The 23,226-nt window shown below is 42.5% G+C and overlaps 1 protein-coding gene across 2 annotated transcripts in view; it reads right to left on the reverse strand.

Annotated features, from left to right (window-relative positions):
• smo (smoothened, frizzled class receptor) overlaps positions 1–22,356 on the reverse strand; it is a 41,683-nt gene extending 19,327 nt beyond the window's left edge. For both annotated transcript variants that reach the window (XM_048554339.2, XM_048554338.2), the window contains exons 1-6: positions 21,502–22,356; positions 19,095–19,300; positions 18,056–18,265; positions 15,794–15,966; positions 12,912–13,131; positions 12,368–12,491 (exon numbers count right to left, since the gene is read on the reverse strand). In XM_048554339.2, coding sequence (XP_048410296.1) covers positions 12,368–12,491; positions 12,912–13,131; positions 15,794–15,966; positions 18,056–18,265; positions 19,095–19,300; positions 21,502–21,751 — 1,183 coding nt within the window. In that variant the 5' untranslated portion in view covers positions 21,752–22,356. The remainder of the gene's footprint in view (positions 1–12,367; positions 12,492–12,911; positions 13,132–15,793; positions 15,967–18,055; positions 18,266–19,094; positions 19,301–21,501) is intronic.
• Between the last annotated feature and the right edge of the window lie 870 nt (positions 22,357–23,226).

A 23,226-nucleotide genomic window follows, 5' to 3' on the forward strand; every position in this document is an offset into this window, starting at 1 on the left:
ATGTCTGCCCTAATTAGCACCATGATAGTGTCACAAAACACCATGGGAGTTATTCTCAATGTGAAGGTGGGACTTCCTCTCCACAAGGACTGTGCGATGATCACTTTTTTTGATTCTGTTATGGACAGATGCAACTGTAGCAAGCAGATTGGGAAGGATGAGGTCAGGTATATTATTTCCTCTTGTTGCACCACCTGCCGGAGACCCAGTCTAGCAGTTATGTCCTTTGGGACCCGACCAGCCTGATCTATAGTATACCTGCTGCTGAGCCACTTCTGGTGATGGACATTGAAGTACCCCACCCAGAGTACATTTTGTTCCCTTGCCATCCTCAGTGCTTCCTCCAAGTAGCGTTCAACATAGAGGAGTACCAGTTTGTCAGCTGAGGGAGGACTGTATGTGGTAATCAGCAGGTAATCAGCCCATGTTTAACCTAAAGCCATGAGACTTCATGGGGTCTGGATGTTGAGAACTCCTACAGCAACGCCCTCCTGACTGTATACTGCTGGGTCTGTCCTGCCGGTGGGACAGGACATATTCTGGGATGGTTCGCTTAACTAGTCTGAGAGTCATCTCTCCCAGTTTTGGCACTAGCTCCCAGACGTTAGTGAGGAGGACTTTGCAGGGCTGACAGGGCTGTTTCTGCCGTTTCCTTTTCCAGTGCCTAGGTTGATGCCAAGCAATCCTTCTGGTTTCATTTTGTTGAGACTTTGTAGCAATTGGTACAACTGATTGGCTTGCTATGCTATTTCAGAGGGCAACTGAGAGTCAAACACATTGCTGTGGATCTGGAGTCACATGGAGACCAGGCCAGGTTAGGATGGCAGACTTCCTTCCCTGAAGGACATCAGTGAATTAGATGCTGACAACTGGCAATAATTTCATGGTGATCAGTAGATTCTTAATTCCAGCCTTTTAAAAAAAATTACTGAATTCAAATTCCACCATTATTGTGGTGGGATTCAAACCTGGGTCCGCAGAACATTAGCCGAGTTTCCAACTTGATACTCTAGCAATGATACCACTATGCCATCATCTATCCTACAGTACACCAAAAGCAGCCTCACGAACATTCTGTACAGTTGTGATAAGACTTCCATGTTTTTAAATTTCAACTGGTTAGCGAAAAGTCAAAATTCCATTTGCCTTCTTATTTGCTGCAACTTCATGCTAACATTTTCTGTTTCATGCACAAAGACATCTAGAGCCCCCTCCACGGCCTTTTTTTTTGTTTTGGGAGACTGTCTCCATTTAAATGATAGTTTGCCTTTTTATTCTTCCCACTAATGTGCATGACCTCACACTTTTCTGCATTAAGCTTCATCTGCCAAGTCGTTTCCCCCACTTACTGAAACAACTGTATCCCCTTGCAGATTGACCATAAAATTGTAAGAAATATGAAATAACTCCAAAGGCCCATATCCTGCCAATAAGTCACCTTTTATTTACACATGGCAAGTCTTTGACACTGATCCAGCTCCCTTCTGAAGGAGGGTTCCTGGAGCTGAAGCATTTAACTCTGATTTTTCCTCAAAGATGCTGCAAGACCTGCTGAGCTTTTTCAGCAATTTTTGTTTTTGTTCCTCAGAGTGAACAGCATGTCTGATTCTCCTGTTCTTACCTATCAGATTGGGGCCCCTGAATGGACCAGATTAACTCGTCCAATCAGGAAACTCATAATCTATGATGTCCACCTGGCTGACCTTGTTACAATCATTACACCTCTCTGTCGCAGAGTCTGAGGACACAGGTCAGTTCTTTTCCTTGTAGCTCCTCCTGGGGCGTTTTACCATTGGGTCAGGTTCCTCAATTCTGCCTTGAATACCACACGTTACACATTGCCCGTAGCTTGCCTCTTACGCCTGGAGGGTCCTGGAAGAAATTCATTCTTTTCTTCAGGCAGCAAAGGCATCAAGTCAATGATATCTGCCATATCCATTCTCACATTCCAAGGTCTCTTCAAAGCCTGACAGAAAGGGAGAAACACCTGTATTCCTGTCCCATAGGCCCGACCAGTCCCCCTCCACCGACACCCTCATCCGCCTAGCCGAACTCGTCCTCACCCTCAGCAACTTCTCTTTCAATTCCTCCCACTTCCTACAGACAAAGGGGGTGGCCATGGGCACCTACATGGGCCCCAGCTACGCCTGCCTCTTTGTAGGTTAGGGGGAACAGTCTCTCTTCCGCACCTACACAGGCCCCAAACCCCACCACTTCCTCCGTTACATTGATGACTGTATCGGCGCCGCCTCTTGCTCCCCAGAGGAGTTCGAACAGTTCATCCACTTCACCAACACCTTCCACCCCAACCTCAAGTTCACCTGGGCCATCTCCAACGCATTCCTCACTTTCCTGGACCTCTCAATCTCCATCTCAGGCAACCAGCTTGTAACTGATGTCTATTTCAAGCCCACCGACTCCCACAGCTATCTAGAATACACCTCCTCCCACCCACCCTCCTGCAAAAATTCCATCCCCTATTCCCAATTCCTCTGCCTCCGCTGCATCTGCTCCCAGGATGAGGCATTCCACTTCCGCACATCCCAGATGTCCAAGTTCTTCAAGGACCGCAACGTTCCCCCCACAGTGGTCAAGAACACCCTTGACCACGTCTCCCGCATTTCCCGCAACACATCCCTCACAGCCCACCCCCGCCACAACCGTCCAAAGAGGATCCCCCTCGTTCTCACATACCACCCCACCAACCTCCGGATACAACGCATCATCCTCCGACACTTCCGCCATCTACAATCCGACCCCACCACCCAAGACATTTTTCCATCCCCACCCTTGTCTGCTTTCCGGAGAGACCACTCTGTGTGACTCCCTTGTTCGCTCCACACTGCCCTCCAACCCCACCACATCCGGCACCTTCCCCTGCAACCGCAGGAAGTGCTACACTTGCCCCCACACCTCCTCCCTCACCCCCATCCCAGGCCCCAAGATGACTTTCCATATTAACCAGAGGTTCACCTGCACATCTGACAATGTGGTATACTGTATCCATTGTACCCAGTGTGGCTTCCTCTACATTGGGGAAACCAAGCGGAGGCTTGGGGACTGCTTTGCAGAACACCTCTGCTCGGTTCGCAACTGCACCTCCCAGTCGCGAACCATTTCAACTCCCCCTCCCATTCTTTAGATGACATGTCCATCATGGGCCTCCTGCAGTGCCACAATGATGCCACCCGAAGGTTGCAGGAACAGCAACTCATATTCCGCTTGGGAACCCTGCAGCCCAATGGTATCAACGTGGACTTCACCGGCTTCAAAATCTCCCCTTCCCCCACCGCATCCCAAAATCAGCCCAGTTCGTCCCTTCCCCCCACTGCATCACACAACCAGCCCAGCTCATCCCCTCCCCCCACTGCATCCCAAAACCAGCCCAGCCTGTCTCTGCCTCCCTAACCTGTTCTTCCTCTCACCCATCCCTTCCTCCCACCCCAAGCCGCACCTCCATTTCCTACCTACTAACCTCATCCCACCTCCTTGACCTGTCAGTCTTCCCTGGACTGACCTATCCCCTCCCTACCTCCCCACCTATACTCTCCTCTCCACCTATCTTCTTTTCTCTCCATCTTCGGTCCGCCTCCCCCTCTCTCCCTATTTATTCCAGAACCCTCACCCCATCCCCCTCTCTGATGAAGGGTCTAGGCCCGAAACGTCAGCTTTTGTGCTCCTGAGATGCTGCTGGGCCTGCTGTGTTCATCCAGCCTCACATTTTATTATCTTGGATTCTCCAGCATCTGCAGTTCCCATTATCTCTCACCCACAGATTCTGCCAGTTTTTCCAACTGTTCCGAGGAACCGGAAATGATTTGCTCTTGCCCAATTTGAGAGTTTGCAGCTTTTGTATGGGATCAGGACCAGTGCACCTACCCAAACTTTATACGTCACTAGACCTGACCTTGCATTGACCGTGCCTCTTATCCATAAAGCGCCATTCTTGTGGTTCCTACACTAAACTTCATCCCCTGAAGGAAATTGTCTCTCTCACTTAGCAGAGTCTAGTGTCTAGCATTGGCATTCCTGATGCTGAATTCCCCCATCCCCACCCAAGAAGATCAGATTTAACTTGCTGTGAAGTCGTCTCTCCATTAGCAACTCTGATGGAGCTATCCCTGTAGTTGCATGAGGGATGGTCCTAATATCAAATAGGAAGTGCTAGAGTTTGGTATCGAATGAAGCTGTAGGCTGTTTCTTTAAGCCTGCATTCAAAGTTTGGACTGCTCTTTCTGCCAGACCATTAGATGATGGACAGTATGGCACAGTCCTTAGAATGTTGAATACCATTCGACTTTTGGAAATACTCAAATTCCCTGCTGGTAAACAGTGGCTGTTGTTTGTGACCAACACTTTCAGGAGTCCATGTATTGCAAAAGACTGCACAGTTTTTCTATCATTGTCACTGTGTTTGACAAATCAACTCTATGCATGTCCAACCACTTTGAGTAGATGTTCACAATGACTAAGAACACTGAGCTCATGAAAGGACCTGCATAGTTGACGTGTAACCAGGTCCAGGGTTTACCATTCCCATGAATGTGGGGAACAGCTGTTCGTAATCTTTTCCTTGTTGGTGCGGCAATGCCTGCATCCAATCCTTGACACCAGACACAACTTGTTGCTAATATCTTGAGTTCTGAAACACCTGGATGACTCTGGTGGAGTTCAGGCAGTCTCTGGTGGTAACCTTTGCTCGGGACGATCACTCTTGCTCCCCATACTTAATATGCCACCCACTACTGTCTCTCAGGGTCCAAAGAGGTTTCAGTTCTGATTGTGACAGCCCTTTGGTTCCCCCCTCATCACCACCAGCTGTTTCAGTTTTGTTAGGACTGGATCCTTCTGCGTCGAAAATCTGATATACTCATCTGTGACTAGAAGGGTGTCCACAAAATTTTAAAACCATAGAACACAGAACATTACAGCACAGTACAGGCCCTTCGGCCCTCGGTGTTGTGCCGACCTGTCATACCGATCTCAAGCCCATCTAACCTACACTATTCCATGTACATCCATATGCTTGTCCAATGACAACTTAAATGTACCCAAAGTTGGTGAATCTACACGTTGCAGGCAAAGCGTTCCATTCCCTTACTACTCTCTGAGTAAAGAAACTACCTCTGACATCTGTCCTATATCTTTCACCCCTCAATTTAAAGCTATGCCCCCTTGTGCTCGCCGTCACCGTCCTAGGAAAAAGGCTCCCCCTATCCAACCTATCTAACCCTCTGATTATTTTATATGTTTCAATTAAGTCACCTCTCAACCTTCTTCTCTCTAATGAAAACAGCCTCAAGTCCCTCAGCCTTTCCTCATAAGACCTTCCCTCCATACCAGGCAACATCCTAGTAAATCTCCTCTGCACACTTTCCAAAGCTTCCACATCCTTCTTATAATGCGGTGACCAGAACTGTACACAATACTCCAAGTGCGGTCGCACCAGAATTTTGTACAGCTTCACCATAACCTCTTGGGTCCGGAACTCGATCCCTCTCTTAACAGCCCTGTCAACCTGGGTGGCAACTTTCAAGGATCTGTGTACATGGACACCGAGATCTCTCTGCTCATCTACACTGCTAAGAATCTTACCATTAGCCCTGTGATTTGCCTTCCGGTTACTCCTACCAAAGCGCATCACCTCACACTTGTCTGTATTAAACTCCATTTGCCACCTCTCAGCCCAGCTCTGCAGCTTATCTATGTCTCTCTGCAACCTACAGCATCCTTCATCACTATCCACAACTCCACCGACCTTAGTGTCATCTGCAAATTTACTAACCCATCCTTCTACGCCCTCATCCAGGTCATTTATAAAAATGACAAACAGCAGTGGACCCAACACCGACCCTTGCGGTACACCAATAGTAACTGGTCTCCAGGATGAAAATTTCCCATCAACTACCACCCTCTGTCTTCTTTCAGCAAGCCAATTTCCAATCCAAACTGCTATATCTCCTACGATTCCATTCCTCCGCATTTTGTACAATAGCCTATTGTGGGGAACCTTATCGAACGCCTTGCTGAAATCCATATACACCACATCAACCGGTTTACTCTCATCTACCTGTTTGGTCACCTTCTCAAAGAACTCCATAAGGTTTGTGAGGCACGACCTACCCTTCACAAAACCGTGCTGACTATCCCTAATCAATTTATTCTTTCCTAGATGATTATAAATCCTATCCCTTATAACCTTTTCCAACACTTTACCAACAACTGAGGTAATGCTCACTGGTCTATAATTACCAGGGTTGTCTCTACTCCCCTTCTTGAACAGGGGAACCACATTTGCTATCCTCCAGTCATCTGGCACTATTCCTGTAGACAATGACGAGTTAAAGATCAATGCCAAAGGCTCGGCAATCTCCTCCCTGGCTTCCCAGAGGATCCGAGGATAAATACCATCCGGCCCAGGGGACTTATCTATCTTCACCTTCTGAAGGATTTCTAATACCTCTTCCTTGTGAAGCTCAATCCCACCTAGTCTAGTAGCCTGATCTCTGTATTCTCCTTGACAACACTGTCATTTTCTAGAGTGAATACTGTTGAAAAATATTCATTTAGCGCTTCCCCTATCTCATCTGACTCCACACACAACTTACTACTACTATCCTTGACTGGGCCGAATCTTACTTTCGTCATTCTTTTATTCCTTAAATACCTATAGAAAGCCTTAGGGTTTACCCTGATCCTATCCACCAACAACTTCTCATGTCTCCTCCTGGCTCTTCTGAGCTCTCTCTTTAGGTCTTTCCTGGCTACCTCGTAGCCCTCAAGTGCCCTAACTGAGCCTTCACATCTCATCCTAACATAAGCCTTCTTCTTCCTCTTGACCAGAGATTCCACCTCCTTCGTAAACCACGGCTCCCGCACTCTACAGCTTCCTCTCTGCCTGACAGGTACATATGTATCTAGGACACACAGGAGCTTTTCCTTGAATAGGCTCCACATTTCTAATATGCCCATCCCCTGCAGGTTCCTTCCGCATTCTATGCTCCCTAAATCTTGCCTAATCTCATCGTAATTGCCTTTCCCCCAGCTATAACTCTTGCCCAGTGGTATACACCTATCCCTTTCCATCACTAAAGTAAATATAACAGAATTGTGATCGCTATCACCAAAGTGCTCACCTACTTCCAAATCTAACACCTGGCCGGGCTCACTACCCAGTACCAAATCTAATGTTATGGACTGCTCCAGTGGTAGCACCAACGGTGGTGTATCTGCCAGTGGGAGGTGGTTCAATGCATCTACACTTGCTACTTGGCCTCCCAGTCAGTGTTCCAACTTGTAATTATATGCACTTAGTATTAGAGCCCACTGCTGAATTTGGCCTGAAGCGATGGGTGGCACTGCCTTGTCCTTTTTCAGTAAAACTAGCAAGGGTTTGTGGTCCATTATTATTACAAATTTATATTGTAAAGGTATTGGTTGAACATCCTGAGTCCAAACATGACCATCGAAACTTTCCTTCTTTATCTGGACATATATATACTCGGCATTAGTCAAAGTCCTAGATGCATACACTATTGGTGTTCCTCCCCGTTGGACCACCAATGAGCCAATCTACCCCAATGCCTACTGGGAGACATCACATGTCAGTATCAGATCTCACTTGGAATAATAGTGTGCCAACAGCTTAGAGGATGCCAGCTGTTTTCTAAAAGCTATGGCTTGGATAAGTGACTATTTTCAAGGCTGACCCTATTTTAAGAGTTGATATAAAAGTGCCAGGATGGAGGCCATATTATATATGAACTTTCCATAATAATTCACCAGCCCAAAGACCTAAGCCCTGGTACAGACATGGGAGCTGGGACACTTGTTCACCCTCACTTTATCTTCCAACGGGTGTAATCCGGTCATGTCGATTCTGTAGCCCAAGTAGGTCATTGGAGTGCCTGGAACACGTTTCCTTCCTAAGGCATACGCCTGCCTGGGAGAAATGTCTAAGGACCATGTCCAAGTTCTCTAAGTGCTCCTTACTGGTCTTCCCTGTTATTAGTACATCATCTAGATAAATGGCAATCTGGGACAGACCTTGTAAAATATTCTCCTTTATCTGCTGAAAAACTTGCACAGTTCGACGATCCCCCGAATGGCAGTCTTATATATTGGTACAAACCCTTATGGATATTAATTGTAGCATACTTCTGGGAATCCTCATCTAACCATAACTGCAAGTACACATGGCTCATGTCCAGCTTCATGAAGAACAGTCTCCATGCCAGTTTTGTGTATAACTCCTCTACACAAGTGATTGGGTAGTTATCCAGCTATGAAGAGTGGTTTAATGTTTGTTTTAAATCCCCACAAAGGTGAACAGACATGTTAGTCTTCACAATCAGTATGACTGGAGCTGCCCTTTCTGCAAAATTCACTGGTTTGATGATTCCTTTGCTTTCCAGCCTCCTGATTTAGCCTCCACTTTTGCCTTTAAGGCAAATTGCACTGGGTGGGCCTTGCAGAATCGTGAAATTGCTTCCTGGTCAACATGCAAGATGGTCTCCCTGAAAAATGTCCAGGTATTTAAATAGATTTCACTCAGGCAGCTATTTTATAATTGAAAGATGTTGAGCCAATCAAGGTGGATCCTTCTCAGCCAATTTTGCCCAATCAAGCTTGGGCCCAAGCCTTTTACTACAATCCATGGTAAAATGAACCATCTGCTTCTCATAAGAGTCTGGAACCAAAGTTGTATCTTTAATCTGTAAAGGTTCCCCATTCTAGGTTCTCAGTCTTGCTGAGATCTTGCACAAACTTAAGGATTGGAGTCCAGAGCAAATTATGTTCAAGACTAGTTCCGTGATTACTGAAATAGCCACCCTGGTATTGATCTCCATTAAAACCGGATGACCATTTAACCAGATAGTTATTTTGATTTATTCTGATGTGAATTTTGCTGAGTAATTTAACTGTTCCCGATGTAGGTGGACTTTCTAGGGTGTGAACTCTCCTGTGTATCGGTCTATGAGTTCTCTTACTCAACTTAGGTCCATTAGGACTCTTTTGCTGTCTCAAATCCACTTACTGGCAGTAATTGTAATCGCTGGCCAGCCAAAATCCTGAAGAAAATTTTGACTGTTTGGCTGAGAGTTGGCTTTGTTCTGGGTTTTGTTGGGGCTGACCCAGAGTCAGTCTGTCCATGATCTGTCCTGAGTGAGGCTATGCAATTGCCTTGCTTTAAGTGGTGTTCCCCAAGCTCAGTTGGTCTCGTGGGGTTGTCCACATCCATCAGAATACCCTGTAACTCATATGTGCCACTTGTCGCATTTTCCAGTGATAAAGACAGTTGAAGTGCCTGCTTGAAGTCCATTTGGTTTGAACTAGTAGGCGCTTTTGCATGGTTACATCATTAATTTCACGTACCAAACAAACAAACAAAGTCTCTCAGCATCTCATTAAGGGTTAAACCAAAGTCACATGCCTCTGCCAGTCATCCTAACGTGGACAAAAATCCCAATATGAACTTCCCGGTTCTCGAATTGCCAAATAAAAACAATAGCAGCTCAAAATTGGGTCATAATATGCCTTAACTAAATCTATCAACTGTTGAATAGTTTCAGGAATTGGTGCCTCAGGGAAAGTTAAGCTCCTAATAACTGAAACAGCTATGGGTCCACATGCTGTCAGGAGAATTACTCAATGCTTTTCATCTGCTCCAATGTCATTTGCCTTGAAAAAATAACACACTCTTTCCACATACTGGACCCAGTCTTTGGCAGCAGGAATGAATGAGTCAAGCTTCCCTAATAACACCATGATGCCAGAAATGCTTACCCCAACTTAAAGATGAATGTTGCATCTTTATCCATCAGCCAGGGCTCTCTGATTGGCCAAGATTAACACCCCCAATCAGGGAATTCATATTCTATGAGGTTCACCTGACTTTACATTATAATCACTACAATATAGGTGCAGAATTCAGCTATTCAGAACATTGAGTCAGCTCTGCTATTCGATCATGGCTGATATGTTTCTCAATCCCATTCTTCTGCCCATAACCTTTGATCCCCTTACTAATTAAGAACCTATCTACCTCTGTCTTAAAGACACTAAAATGACTTGGCCTCCACAGCCTTCTGCAGCATCAATTTCCACAGATGCATCACCCTCTGGATGAAGAAATCTCTCCTCGTCTCAATTCTAAAAAGTTGTCCTTTCACTCTGAAACTATGCCCTGGAACCTAGTCTCTCCTACTTATGGAAACATCCTCTCCATGTCCACCCTAACTCTGTCAGCATACTGTAAGTTTCAGTGAGACTCTACCCTCTTCCTTCTTTCACGTACCGACAAAGAATCCTCAAATACTCCTCATATAATAAGCTCTTCATTCCTGGGATCGTTCTTGTGAACCTCCTTGGATATGGGGCCCAAGACTTTTCCTTATGATTCTTTATGGCTTCCACAACATGCCCTCCCACATATTATTGTATCATCAACAAATCTGGATACATTACACTCTGCTGCCTCATCCAGGTCATTAATGTAGATTGTAAATACTTAAAGCCCTAGAACTGATCCTTGTGGCATCCATTGGTTATGTCTTTCCAACCTGAAAAAATCCAGTAATCTTAACTCTTTATCTTCTGTATATTAACCAATCCTCAATCCATGCTAATACAATAGCCCCGATACTGTGAGCTTCAATCTTATGCAATAACTTTTTAATGTGCACCTCGTTGAATGCCTTCTGGAAATCCAAATAAACAGCATCGACTGGTTCCCCGTTATTAACTCTGTTTTTGTATTCTCCAAGAACTTTAGCTAATTTGTCAAAAATGACTTCCCTTTTATAAAACAATTATGACTCTTGACTCTATTTGATTATGTTAAACTTTTCTACATATCCTGTCATTTCTTCTGTAAAAACTGACTCTGGCATTTTGTTTAAAAGTAAAAGAAACTGCAACTACTAAAAACTGGAAAGCAACGAAAAAAAATTAAAGCAACATTAAGTGTGAAGTGGAAACAGAAACTGCGAGAAAAACTAAGTACATCTAGCAGGATCTGTGGAGACAGAAACAGAATTAACATTTAGAATTCAATATGTCCGTACTTCACTGTTCCACCATCAAACTGTCAAGCAACATACTCTGCTTGAAAAAGATTTTCCTCACGCTTCCTCTTATCCTTCTACTTGTTACATTAAATCTATACCCCTTAGCAAGTTACTTCTTCTCTAAGGGAAATAGATCTTTCCTGTTACCCTATCATGGACCTTCATAGTTTTGTATATACCTCAGCCTCTTCTATTAAAGAAAAACAACACTAACCTATCTTATCTTTCCTCATAGATGCAATTTTTAAGCTCTGGCAACAGTCTTGTAAATCTCAATACCCTTTCCTCAGTAAAGATGTGCTTCTTGTAATGCAATGGCCAGAAAAGGACACAAAATTCCACCTGTGGCCTAAACTGCAATTCTATCCTGTTGTAGCATTACATTCCCGCTTTTGTATTTTATACCTGAGCCAATGAAAGAAAGCATTCCTTACACCCTCCTAACACTTATCGATCTCTCCTGCCACCTGTGGACATACATTCCCAGGACCTCCCAGTTCCTCTACCCCTTTCAGTATCCTTCCATTTATTGTGTATCTTCAGCTTTGTTTGCCCTCATCATGTGCACAAGCTTACACATCTCTACATCGAATTCCTTTTGCCACAATTTCATTCACTCAACCAAATCACTGACTTCATTGTAGAGTTGACAGTTATCCTCTGCACTGTTGACTACATGGCTGATGTTGTGTCATCTGCAAAGTTGTCCAATCATAAATGTACACAATAAACAAGAGACCCAACACTGATCCATGTGGAACACCATGGAGACTGATTTCTTTTCACAAAAATATCCTTTGACCATTACCTATTGTTTCTTGTTGCTGAGCTAATTTTGGATTCAACTTGTCACATTCCTTTGCAGTCTGACTAGTCTGCCAATGTGGAGCCTTGTTAAGTGCCTTATAAAATCAATGTAGACAACACTTACTGTACTACCTTTAATCCTTCTTGTTACATTTTCAAAAAATTCAATAATTAGTACAAAACAATACCATGCTGTCTATGCTTGATTAATCTGTGTTTCTCCATTTAAGAGTTATTCCTATCTCTCAATGGTAATGGCTGATTTGTCAGTGTTGGACGTTGCTGCTTGTGAAAAGGATAATAATCAAAGGTGCAGTCACCAGAAACCAACACTGGGAACTGATTTGATAGAATGAGATCTAGTTGTTAGCAAATATAGCATTGGTTGCATCTGTACTGTGCCCATTCGATGCACATTGAGTGAAGCTTCCAAAGGTATCACAGACTAAAACTGTAAGGTATGACAGTACCTTTCTTACAATAATACTTACCTCTTATAAGGAAATAGCCACCAACTAGCAGAACCAGCCCGATTGGAGCCAGGACAAACCCTGCACGGAAATGATAATTCTTATATCCAACAAAGCAGATTCCACTCACAGAGTCTCCATCCACCTGTCGAACAAAATAATCATAGAAGCATGATCATCCCAGTGTGAATGCTTCACCAGTTGACTCACAACGTGTACAAGTTAAGGGTATTCTCGTATTTCTTTTATTGGGAATAGACCTTCACTCAATTTTAACCAGTAACTCTACAGTACCTTCACCTTGAACTAATCATCCACTGACCTCAGTCACAATTTGTCACAATTCTTTCCTTAATCATCATTCTAAATTTGGTCCGTCTTTCAAATATTATTGCATCCGCAATAGCATTTCTGAGCTTCATTACCATTGCCAGCATCCTCCTCCCAGAATACAAACATGAGCTCTTTCATATCCTTCGTTCCCAGATCCCTGTTACCACTATTCTTCTGCCAATCCCACCAATCCTTCATTGTTTCTGGATAGTACAACAGGAGCATGAATTACCTGTGCCAGAGCCAAAATGGCAACAGTCAGTATAAACGGGATTGACCAAGTGACGAGATGAAAGTAGGATGTCTTTCCAGAAAGAGGCTGATAGGTGGTGCCGAGAGCCTTGAATGACATGTGCCAAGCGTAGGTCAGCATCACGAACCAGATGACCCCAGACATGAGAGAGTAGTAGACAATAATGAATATTATAACACAGGAGAGTGTTTCATTGGACCTGTCAGAGAAAGAGCAGTTGAAAGTGAGATCTTTTTGCTGTACGTTGCCACAGTCTGAACTTGTGAATCTGGGAATCTGAAAAATACTTAAATCAAATCACTCCAAACCCTGGTGTATAAAATTATACAGCCCTGTTCAACACTCTAGGGCATCCCGAAGCACTTTAGAGCCAGGTGAGTACATTTAAAGTGTAGCCACAGTTATCAAGGAGGAACTGTAGCTGCCAATTTTGCAAACAGCAAGATTTCACAATGGCAATGTGATAATCACCAGATAATCTATCTAATTTAAAGTTTTGAAAGGATAAATATTGGGTATGACATGAGGAAAGACAATCCTGCTTTTTATAACATTAGCACTATAGGACTTTAGCTTTCATCCAGAGGGTGTACGGATCTCATTTTTTTCTCAAAATCAGCTTCTCCAACAACACATCACTGCAGGCAGTGATCAGAGATAATGGGAACTGCAGATGCTGGAGAATCCAAGATAATAAAATGTGAGGCTGGATGAACACAGCAGGCCAAGCAGCATCTTAGGAGCACAAAAGCTGACGTTTCGGGCCTAGACCTTTAATCAGAAAAGCAAAGGGTCTAGGCCCGAAACGTCAGCTTTTGTGCTCCTAAGATGCTGCTTGGCCTGCTGTGTTCATCCAGCCCCACACTTTGTTATACTGCAGTCAGTGTGTCTGCTAACAATTTCTGCTGAAAACTCTTAAATGAGAGTTTAAGTCATCACCATCAGATGGCGACTCAGAGACGAATGTGCCTTCCACTGAGCTGCACCTGAGATCTTTCCACAGTAGGATGCAGTTTTCTGATTCTTGGTGTCTTAATGACTCCTGTAATTGATGACCCTTAATTACTCCTGTAGGTTTGAATCACACACAGTATGTGCTGAGCTATCTGAATCTCACCCAACACAATGGACAACAACTGGAGAATTTGTAAATGTAACACTTTGTGCTTAAATTCTTATTCTATACAAGTTAGCTCACATTTTCACCAATCATAGGTCTGACCAGTTTCCTATTAAATCGACTTCCTCATCCAAATGTAACAATCCACCTCAATAAATACTCCTGAAAAAGTTGCCATGAATTTGCTATTCTTTGAAAATCACTTAAACTCATACTAAAAAGTAATTGTCAATTGTGCATATAACCAAATAGCTCAGGTGTTTGTGAATAAATCGTATGGCTTGGGTTGAATATTCTCAAACCAATAGGAACGGTCAAAAAGAGTCACCTATGACACTAAACTGCAGCATCAGCTCTGAATATATTTAGGTGTAAATCCGTTGTGTATTGTGATTGAGTTGCAGGGAAAATAACTTATATATATTTAATGTCTTCCATGACATGTGGATTTTTAAAAGTGCTTTCAAGCCAATTAAACACATTTGAATTATAGTTACTGTTGTAATGTGGTTAGAGGCTACCAATGTCTTATTGACCAGATAATCTTTGATCCTGATTTGATTGAGAGACAGCTATTGGCCAGCACACCAGAATCACTACCAAACTAATGCTTACCGTAATTACTTCATTTTTGTTACAAAAGTAAGTGGCTATACAGAAAATGGAGATTAATTTTCTGGACACTGCTGTAAAGAACCCCACAGTCAAATCAGAACAGCGATTGAAAAATTGAAAGAACTGGTCATTTTTCTACATTATAGAAATATTGGAAAGAAGCTCAATGACTATGCAGGACTTTGATGCTAGAATCAGGTGATGAAACTTCCAGGATTACATCCAAAGTCAGCAACTTTACACTTAAACAAAAACCCTTTCATTAGTCTGGGTCACTCTGTGCAGAGCATCAGGTCTGATGAGATATTTAGCACTTTCCTTGTAGCTGCCTCTCCTCCCTTTGAGAACAAAAGACCACAAACAATAGGATTGTCTCAGTCTGAGACTCAGAAGATTCCCTTCATATGGAACAATGATTGAACCATCTGTTTATGAATTTTGCAATTGCCTGAGTCCATCAATTGCTAACAGCCTTACTTTCAACAGTGAACATCTCTCCTTCAATAATACCTTAGATTCCAAGCAACAACTATTCTTGTATCTAACTATAAACTTTATGAAGCAAACACCTCTTTTAGAATATTCTATAAACGTTCAGTTGCTAACCTTTCCACTTATTGGTTTTCAATAGAATTGTGTAGACAGGGTACTCTGCTCAATTGGACAATGCCAGCATATATACATCACATAAACATTCACCCAGACCAATTCATCTATCCTTTTAAGCATAATCTTCTATTCCTTTCTCCATTATATTTATCTAGCTTCCCTTAAATGCATCAAACTATTCACCTGAACTAATACTTATGGTAGTGAGTTCCCAGCCCCTAAAACTCTGAGGAATAATAATCTCTTGTTGAATTTATTAGTGAGTATATGTCTCCTGGTTTTAGGCTCTCATGAGGAAACATTTTCACTATATCTACCCTATTAAACCATTACATAATCCAAAGGACTTCTTTAGGTCACATCCCACACTTTTTGACATTTATAATCCCTCAGTTCTGCTACAGATTCTATCCTTTATAATTGGAACGTGGGGGAAAATGTCCTGAGGAGACCATGCAAGACTAAAGTCACCATTAGAAGAATGTGACACATAAGAAGAAATGTAAGATGAATATACGTTGGCTCTCCAAGTCGCATGGTCCCATCTGCCTTGCACACAATCTCTTTCCGTGCTCCATCCATGAATTGTGCAAGCCAGCCAATGCTCCCAATGAAGAAACAGGCGTTCACATAAAACAAGATGACAGCAGGGTAACGGTTAGAGTTCTTCCAGTCAGCAACAAAAGTGGCCTAAAAACAAAAGGAGAAACTAAATAGAAAATGCAAAATAATTAGGCTCAGAATAAAGTCTCAATCAGCACAAGGTCCTTCAATAATCATACAGGTGCCAAAATGCTTTGGAAATAAATACACCAGTCATATTTAGTGGAAAAAAAACCAACAATACTACCTGGTTGACATAGAAATGAAGGATGCTAGTGCTGGAAATTGGACCATTTTTGAATGTCAACATGGACTATTCATATTAGATGCACTGGTTGGGTAGAGAATTGCGGCTTCTTATCCTCTACATTAATAATGTCCATTGTGTTCCAATCTCAACAATATATTCCCATGATTTAATAAAGACAGCATGGCAAAGAAATTGAGCTATTCTAACTTGTAATAAATTGAAAATATCCACAAACTGTGGGCATTAGCATATTAGGAATTGACTTGAGACTCTCCAATATTTTGGACTCTTCCAATCAATATACCTTCTGCTGCTCGCGTGTAACTCTGCCTAGTTCCAATGCATTAGTGATGTTCAAACCAGTGTGAATTTGTGAGAGGAACCTACCCTAACCATCACCAAGAGCTTATAGTTCAGCTGTAAGAAACCTTAGCACAGTCCTGCTTTAAATGGGCATTCAGCGCGTCTGCATCTTTCTTTCCCTAGATACTGCTTGACCTGCCATACTTTCAACAGTTTTTGCTTTTAATTTTGATTTCTAGCAGCTGTAGTATTTTGCTTTTGTGTGTTATCCAGGGTAGACTTGTTAACTAAAAACCGAAAGAACTACGGATGCTGTAAATCAGGAACAAAAACAGAAGTTGCTGGAAAAGCTCAGCAGGTCTGGCAGCACCTGTTAAGAAAAAAATCTGAGTTAACATTTCAGGTCCAGTGACCCTTTTGGGTTTTGAGGTAGGGTGACCAAATTCAAAACGTACAGTCTGATTTTGTTTTTTCTTCGCAGATAACACACAAAAGCAAAATACTACAGCTGGTAGAAATCAAAATTAAAAGCAAAAACTGTTGAAAGCATGGCAGGTCAAGCAGTACCTAGGGAAAGAAAGATGCAGAGGCAACATTTCAGACCAATAATGCCTGATCAGAACTGAGTATTTGCACGGTTTTCTGATTTTAGTTCTAATAATGTGTCCATGTTTGAATTACAAGTTGAAATCCAATCAAGGGAAATGGTGATACATATACAGAAGAGACAATCCAGAGTTAGGCTGTAATTTATTGAAAAGTTGGGAGGTTAATACATAAAGTAATGGATACCTAGGAGTGAATTTCAGGCTGAAATCTAAATTGAGGAGTTCACATGGCATGAAAGGTTATAGTTATTTGAACTTTGGTTTAGAATTTGGCCCTAGAATCACTGTATTTTACAATTCATATTGCAGAACTCATTATGGTGAATGTAATGTATTTTATAATAGCGCAGTTCTATTCTGAATTGAATGCAACTGCAAAGTACAGACACTGTTGGCATAATATATCAATCGCTCTCTCCTCTGCCCCACTCTGAAACACTCTCTCTTTCTTAGTAGCTTTATCTGAGTACCTTCTCATCCCATGGGTCTCCTGGTGGAAACCCAAAATGCTCATCTACTTTGAACGGTCAGCCTTTAAATATGAAAATTAGGGAGAGAAATAGGATTGCCACCACCACTTTGAAAGACCACTGAGCAGAACATTCAGTGTATGTTCTGTCCAGTTTGACAGTGCAGCTGATAGACATCAAAATGGTAAACCTTATTCATGATAATTTTGTTGGGACGAAGACTCAACTCTGAGCTCCTTGACAGAAATACAGACAAGTGCCTTGCTCCAACACCAGACTACTTTTCCACAAGCAAATTCACTCTCAAAATGGAGTGAGCCTCCTCATAGCATTGCCAGGCTTTGCTGTTATACTGCCCAGTGATTTAAAATCTACCTCTATATGTTTGTGAAATTTAACTTCATTGAGAGAAGAACAAAAGTAAAACTCAGAAAGCTACTGTTTGTGTCAATATTATTATTCTTACTTTGTCTAATGAAGTGCAAGTGGGTTCAGGTTGCTTTTGCAGCCATACTCAATTAAAGGCCAGTCAGGGCATTGCTCACCAATGTGAAGAATGTGCACAGAATGGCAATGGATCCAAAGACAGCGATATAGATGTGCATGGCATCATGCTCACTGTCTGTGAACAGTGGGTTCTGACACTGGATTCCACATCCCTCCACATCCTCGTACCAACTCTTGGGATTCTCTGTGCGTACCAGAGGGGACTCACACCGACCAGAGCTGTTAAATTTGATGTTCTGAACTTCATTCTGAAAGAAAGTACGAAAGATTTTTTTAAGCATCTTGGCCCTTTATAGACATCTCCCCCATCTGTATTTTGACAAGATGGCAGTTTGGCAACCTATTAAGATTCAATGCGCCAACCCAACTTGATGCCAATACATTCTGACACTGATAAGTTTGCCAAATTACTTCCACTGAAGAGGGTGTGTACCTGCATACAGAAGTGATCCAACATGCTATCCCTACTCCCACCCACCATTTCCAAAGAAGTTGCTACAGTCTTTCTCTTTTTATTCTTTTATGGTAAGTGAGTATTGCTGATAAGCTGAGCATTTGTTATACACTACTAATTGCCCTTAAACTGAGAGGTTTACTGGGTCATTTCTGAGGGCAGTCAAAAATCAACAATATTGCTGTAGGTCTCGAGTCACATGTGGACCAGACCGGATATCCTTCCCTAAAGGACATTACTAAAGCAGATGTGTTTTTTTTACACCAATCAATGATAATTGTCACGGTTATGATCACTGAAACTAACTTTGTATTCCAAATATATGTAGTAAATTTAAATTCCACTAGTTGCAGTGGTGAGATCTGAATCTGTGTTCCATGGACATTAGCCTGAGCCTCTGGATTACTAGTTTAGTGAAACTACTACTATGTTGCCACCACAATGCTCGTTGCTCCCCTTCAAAAAAAAGTCTGTTAATACATTGAGTCTAGTAGTTCAAACATGAAGAACTACCACTTGAGGGAGGTACAAGGAAGGGATGAGGCACAAACACTTCAGTTGGTGCTGGAACACAACCTGTGTATGGATTATTCTTGGCTTTGGCTGACTCTCATCAAACATACCAGGCATCCTTCAGGAAACCGATCATTTGAACACTTCAGGAAGTCAGGCCAGCCCCTCTCTCGCTCCACAATGGCACATGGGCTTCTGGTGATTTGACACATAACCTGTCCAGGTAGCTCCACTTTGCCATTTTCACATTTTGGCATGTAGACAGCACACAGAAGCTGTTGAATCACACTCCAACAGCCTGGAGCGTTCCTCAATCCTGGATAGGAAGATAAAGAAGCAGGTGGGGTTAAATGAGATCCTTATCAAAGTATAAACTCCAATGCAAGATCACAGAAACTAGAGGTTTATTCATCTACTCTCATTATTTAGAGAATTTGAATGGAAGCATTTTAGAGCTGCACCCCCTATATTCCAAAAGAGGAGTATTACATTGCACTTATTCCAAAAGATGCTGTTAACATTATTCAACACTTTTGAAAGTTCTGATCGGAAGCATAAAGCAACACATGGAGAAATTAATAAGACTTATGACAAATCTTTGGGTCCAGATGGCGCCCACCCTTGTTTACTAAAAGAATGATTTTGCAAAGTTCTCAGGATTTGTGAATTGTCCCTTTAGATTGAAAAATTCTAAATATCACTCCTTATTTTCAAAATGAGAGAGCCAGAAACCAGAAAAATCTGACCCATCCATCGAAATTACTTTAAAAATAAACTAGATGAGTACACAAGAGAAAGGGGCTTCGAAAGCAATGCTGAAAGGTTTAAATGAGGTAATGGAATGTCAGGAAATGCATGTGGAATATGAACACCAGCGTAATGATTAGGCTTGAATGACTTCTCTCTGTGCTGTGTAATCTATGCAATTTACTTGTGAGAAAGTTGCTGGAATCTATTGTCCTGGACGAATGACTAAGTATTTGCACAAGTATGAGCTGATCAAAGTGTTTCACCGTAGATTTGTGAAGGACAGGTCATGTCTATCTAATTGAATTTTTTTGTTGAAGTCACAAAATTTGTGAACACAAATCCTAAATAGGAATTATAAATGAAATAATATGCAAATCGCTCTTCAGATAAGATGTTAAATCAAAGCCCTATCTACTCTCCCAGTTTTCATGAAAAATCCCATGAAGCTATTTACAATAATTGCAAGGATGTTCTTCTGATGTCTTGACCAATACTTATCCCCCAACAAACACTACTAAAATAGATTATCACAATGTTATTGTTTTGCAGTTTGTGGAAGCTTGCTGTGCACAAGTTATGCCATGTTCCCTACATGGTTACATCTCAAGTCAAAACAGTCTCACTTTGTCATTGGTTCTGCACTTGCTGACTCTTCCAATGTCCCTAATGCTTCTGTTTTAAAATGCTCTTCCTCATGTTCCAATCCGTGGTTTTGCTCTTTTTATAAAAAAGCTCTGTAGCCTCTTTTGGCTTTCAATCCACCTGAGAAATTGGCATTCCCCTAATTCTGAGTTCTCGAGCACACCATACTCCCTCACCACACTGAGGCCAGCCAAGCCTTGAGCCATCCAGGAAGTGAGCGTCAGAACTCCTTCTCTAAACTACTCTGCCCCTCCTTTAAGATCCAACTTCTTGACCACGATTTTCGTCATCTGTCCTAATGTCATGTTCTTTGGCTCAGCAACAATTTTCATTTGATTCCTCTCCTTTGAAGTGTTTCTGGACATTTTTACTATATTAAACTGTGTATATAAGTAAAAATCAGAGTTGTTAATGAACAGACAGTAGAGATTTTTAATTACTTTTCATCAACAGTAAAGCAAACTGGACTGAGCCATGCCTCCCTTATATGCCCGTATTTTGATCTCCACCTATGCTTTGTATTTAACAAGACATGTCAACTCATTAAAAATTTAAGAATGGAGTTATATGAACTGGAGTCCACATAGGACAGCTTTCAGGGGCTGCATTTGTACAGTCCCTTTAGCAATAATAAAATTCTCCAACGTATTCAATGGGTCTGTGATGAACATACCAAGCCACATGGAGATATGAGGGCAAATAGCCAAAAGATTGGTAAAAGAGCCAGATATTAAGCAAAGGGCAAAAGACGAAGTTTGGAAAGGCGAGGGCTGAAATCCAGAACGTGGGGCCTAGGCAACTAAAGATACAATTATCAATGGTTGAGGTGGGAGGATGTGAATATACGTGACTTAATTGTGGCTGATAGGATCTCAGATTCTACCGTGGACGGATTTATCACCCAACTTATTGCACAGTAAAAAGTATAACAACCGAACTGTCTCCCTCGTTAGACCCATCTTGCTAGAAGTGCATTCGACGTTCCTCAAGTTTTGCATTCCGTTAAAATGGAACAAAATAAAAGAAAGGGGATACGCTTCTGAAGCTGAAACTATTTTCTGTTTTTTTTTAGTATCACATACAATTCGTTTTCCTTTTATTATACAAGGGGTTTTAGTGTAATACCTGACCACAGGACCAGGTTGTTGTGAGCCTCCTCTTGTGTGCTGGAGTCTTCAACCAGAGCGAGCGATGTGTGGGTGTAAGGTAGGAGCGAACCCATGCATGTGTTGTATCTCAGGGGCTCGCAGTCCGAAACTTTTTTGCAGCGATCGTGCGGAAACGTTTGGTTCGTGTCGCTCAGCTCCAGGGAAGTCCAGAGTAAAAGCAGGGAGACTGCAGCCGCTTTAACAAAAGACTGCCAGGCGGTAGACATCTTGATTCCTCCAGACTTCCAACTGCAAAGTTAAAAGAGATCTTCACCCCCAGCCCGTCGCCTACCTTCTAACTTCGCTGTTTGCCTCTCTGAAAACCGGGGAATTAATCCCCTTCTGCTCGAAACGTCTTCTGATGAGTTATTGGCCTCTGTCTCTGCATCTGTTTGCCCCAGAAAATGAGTCAGTTTCCCAACTTGCAGCGAATGCCATCGCGTCAGTTTCAACTCATTCCAGACTCAGCCGGCTGCAAACTGGGATTTGATTATTCCCAAATTCTGTTTCCAAACTCAGTGAGACTTAAAAAAAAACACAAAGCCTACGGGGCAAAATGCAAATCATTTGATTCGTACCAAGACCGTGTGTGATCTCAAAACAACTTTGCGTCCTAACTCCCGGAGAAGTGACAGAGAGAGAAAAAAAGATTGTAATTTGATACCCAATTCATTTTTCTCCCCCTTTCCCTCTCTCGTTCTCTCCTTGTAACCTCTCCCAATGTTCCGTTATAGATCTTGGATCTCACTGTCCAATTCACTGAATGTCCGTTGGAAAAAAAAGTTTTTGGTTTGCACTTTTTGTTTTCTCTTTCCTTGAGATTTTAGTTCATCAACAGTTTTTATTCATTGCCAGGGATCGGGAGGCACATTAGTAATGTTAAACCGAACCCATCCCCCACACCCAGTTTACAATCCACAACCACACTGGCAAAAGTTGAACACTGTCAGTGCCCCTTTCCTGGCCCCCGACTACTTATCGCAGTTGGAAAGATAATAATTGCCACCCTAAAAAACACAAACCCTTGCATCAACCTCAAACTCAGGCACAGGAGTAGTTTCACTCCCAGCCCCCAAGACCTGAGTTTACAAACAGCCAGCCGATAACGTGCCGGGATGATCGTGTGGTGTAAAGCACCGCATTCAAGGAGTGACATTCTTTGGTGAAGCCTAGTGACTTCTGATCCCTTTGGAGAAGGGGCTGTCGTGGTGCGGTAGTCGTGCATCTACCTCGGGACCAAGAGACCTGGATTCAGACCTGCTCCGGAGGTGTGTAATTACAGGGTGATTGGAAAATGTCAACAAGCACCAACTGAGACACACGTTCAACCTCCAGGCTCTTCAGCATCAAATGATCCCGTATAACCTCTGCAACCTTGTTGAATTGAACAGCTTGTAGTGCAGTTGTATCCTTTATCAAAAGATCCCATGGCACTACTTCAAAAAGGATGAGAGGAATTTTCCCAGTGTCCTGGTCTATTGCTCCAGTATCCTTCAATCAACATTACATAAACAGATAATGTGATCATTATGTCATCACTGTGAAGTTGGATGAACACAGCAGGCCAAGCAGCATCTTAGGAGCACAAAACCTGACATTTCGGGCCTAGACCCTTGCCTCTCTGATGAAGGGTCTAGGCCCGAAATGTCAGCTTTTGTGCTCCTGAGATGCTGCTTGGCCTGCTGTGTTCATCCAGCCTCAC

Source organism: Stegostoma tigrinum, chromosome 25 (genome assembly GCF_030684315.1).
Source record: "Stegostoma tigrinum isolate sSteTig4 chromosome 25, sSteTig4.hap1, whole genome shotgun sequence".
Lineage (NCBI taxonomy): Eukaryota > Metazoa > Chordata > Chondrichthyes > Orectolobiformes > Stegostomatidae > Stegostoma > Stegostoma tigrinum.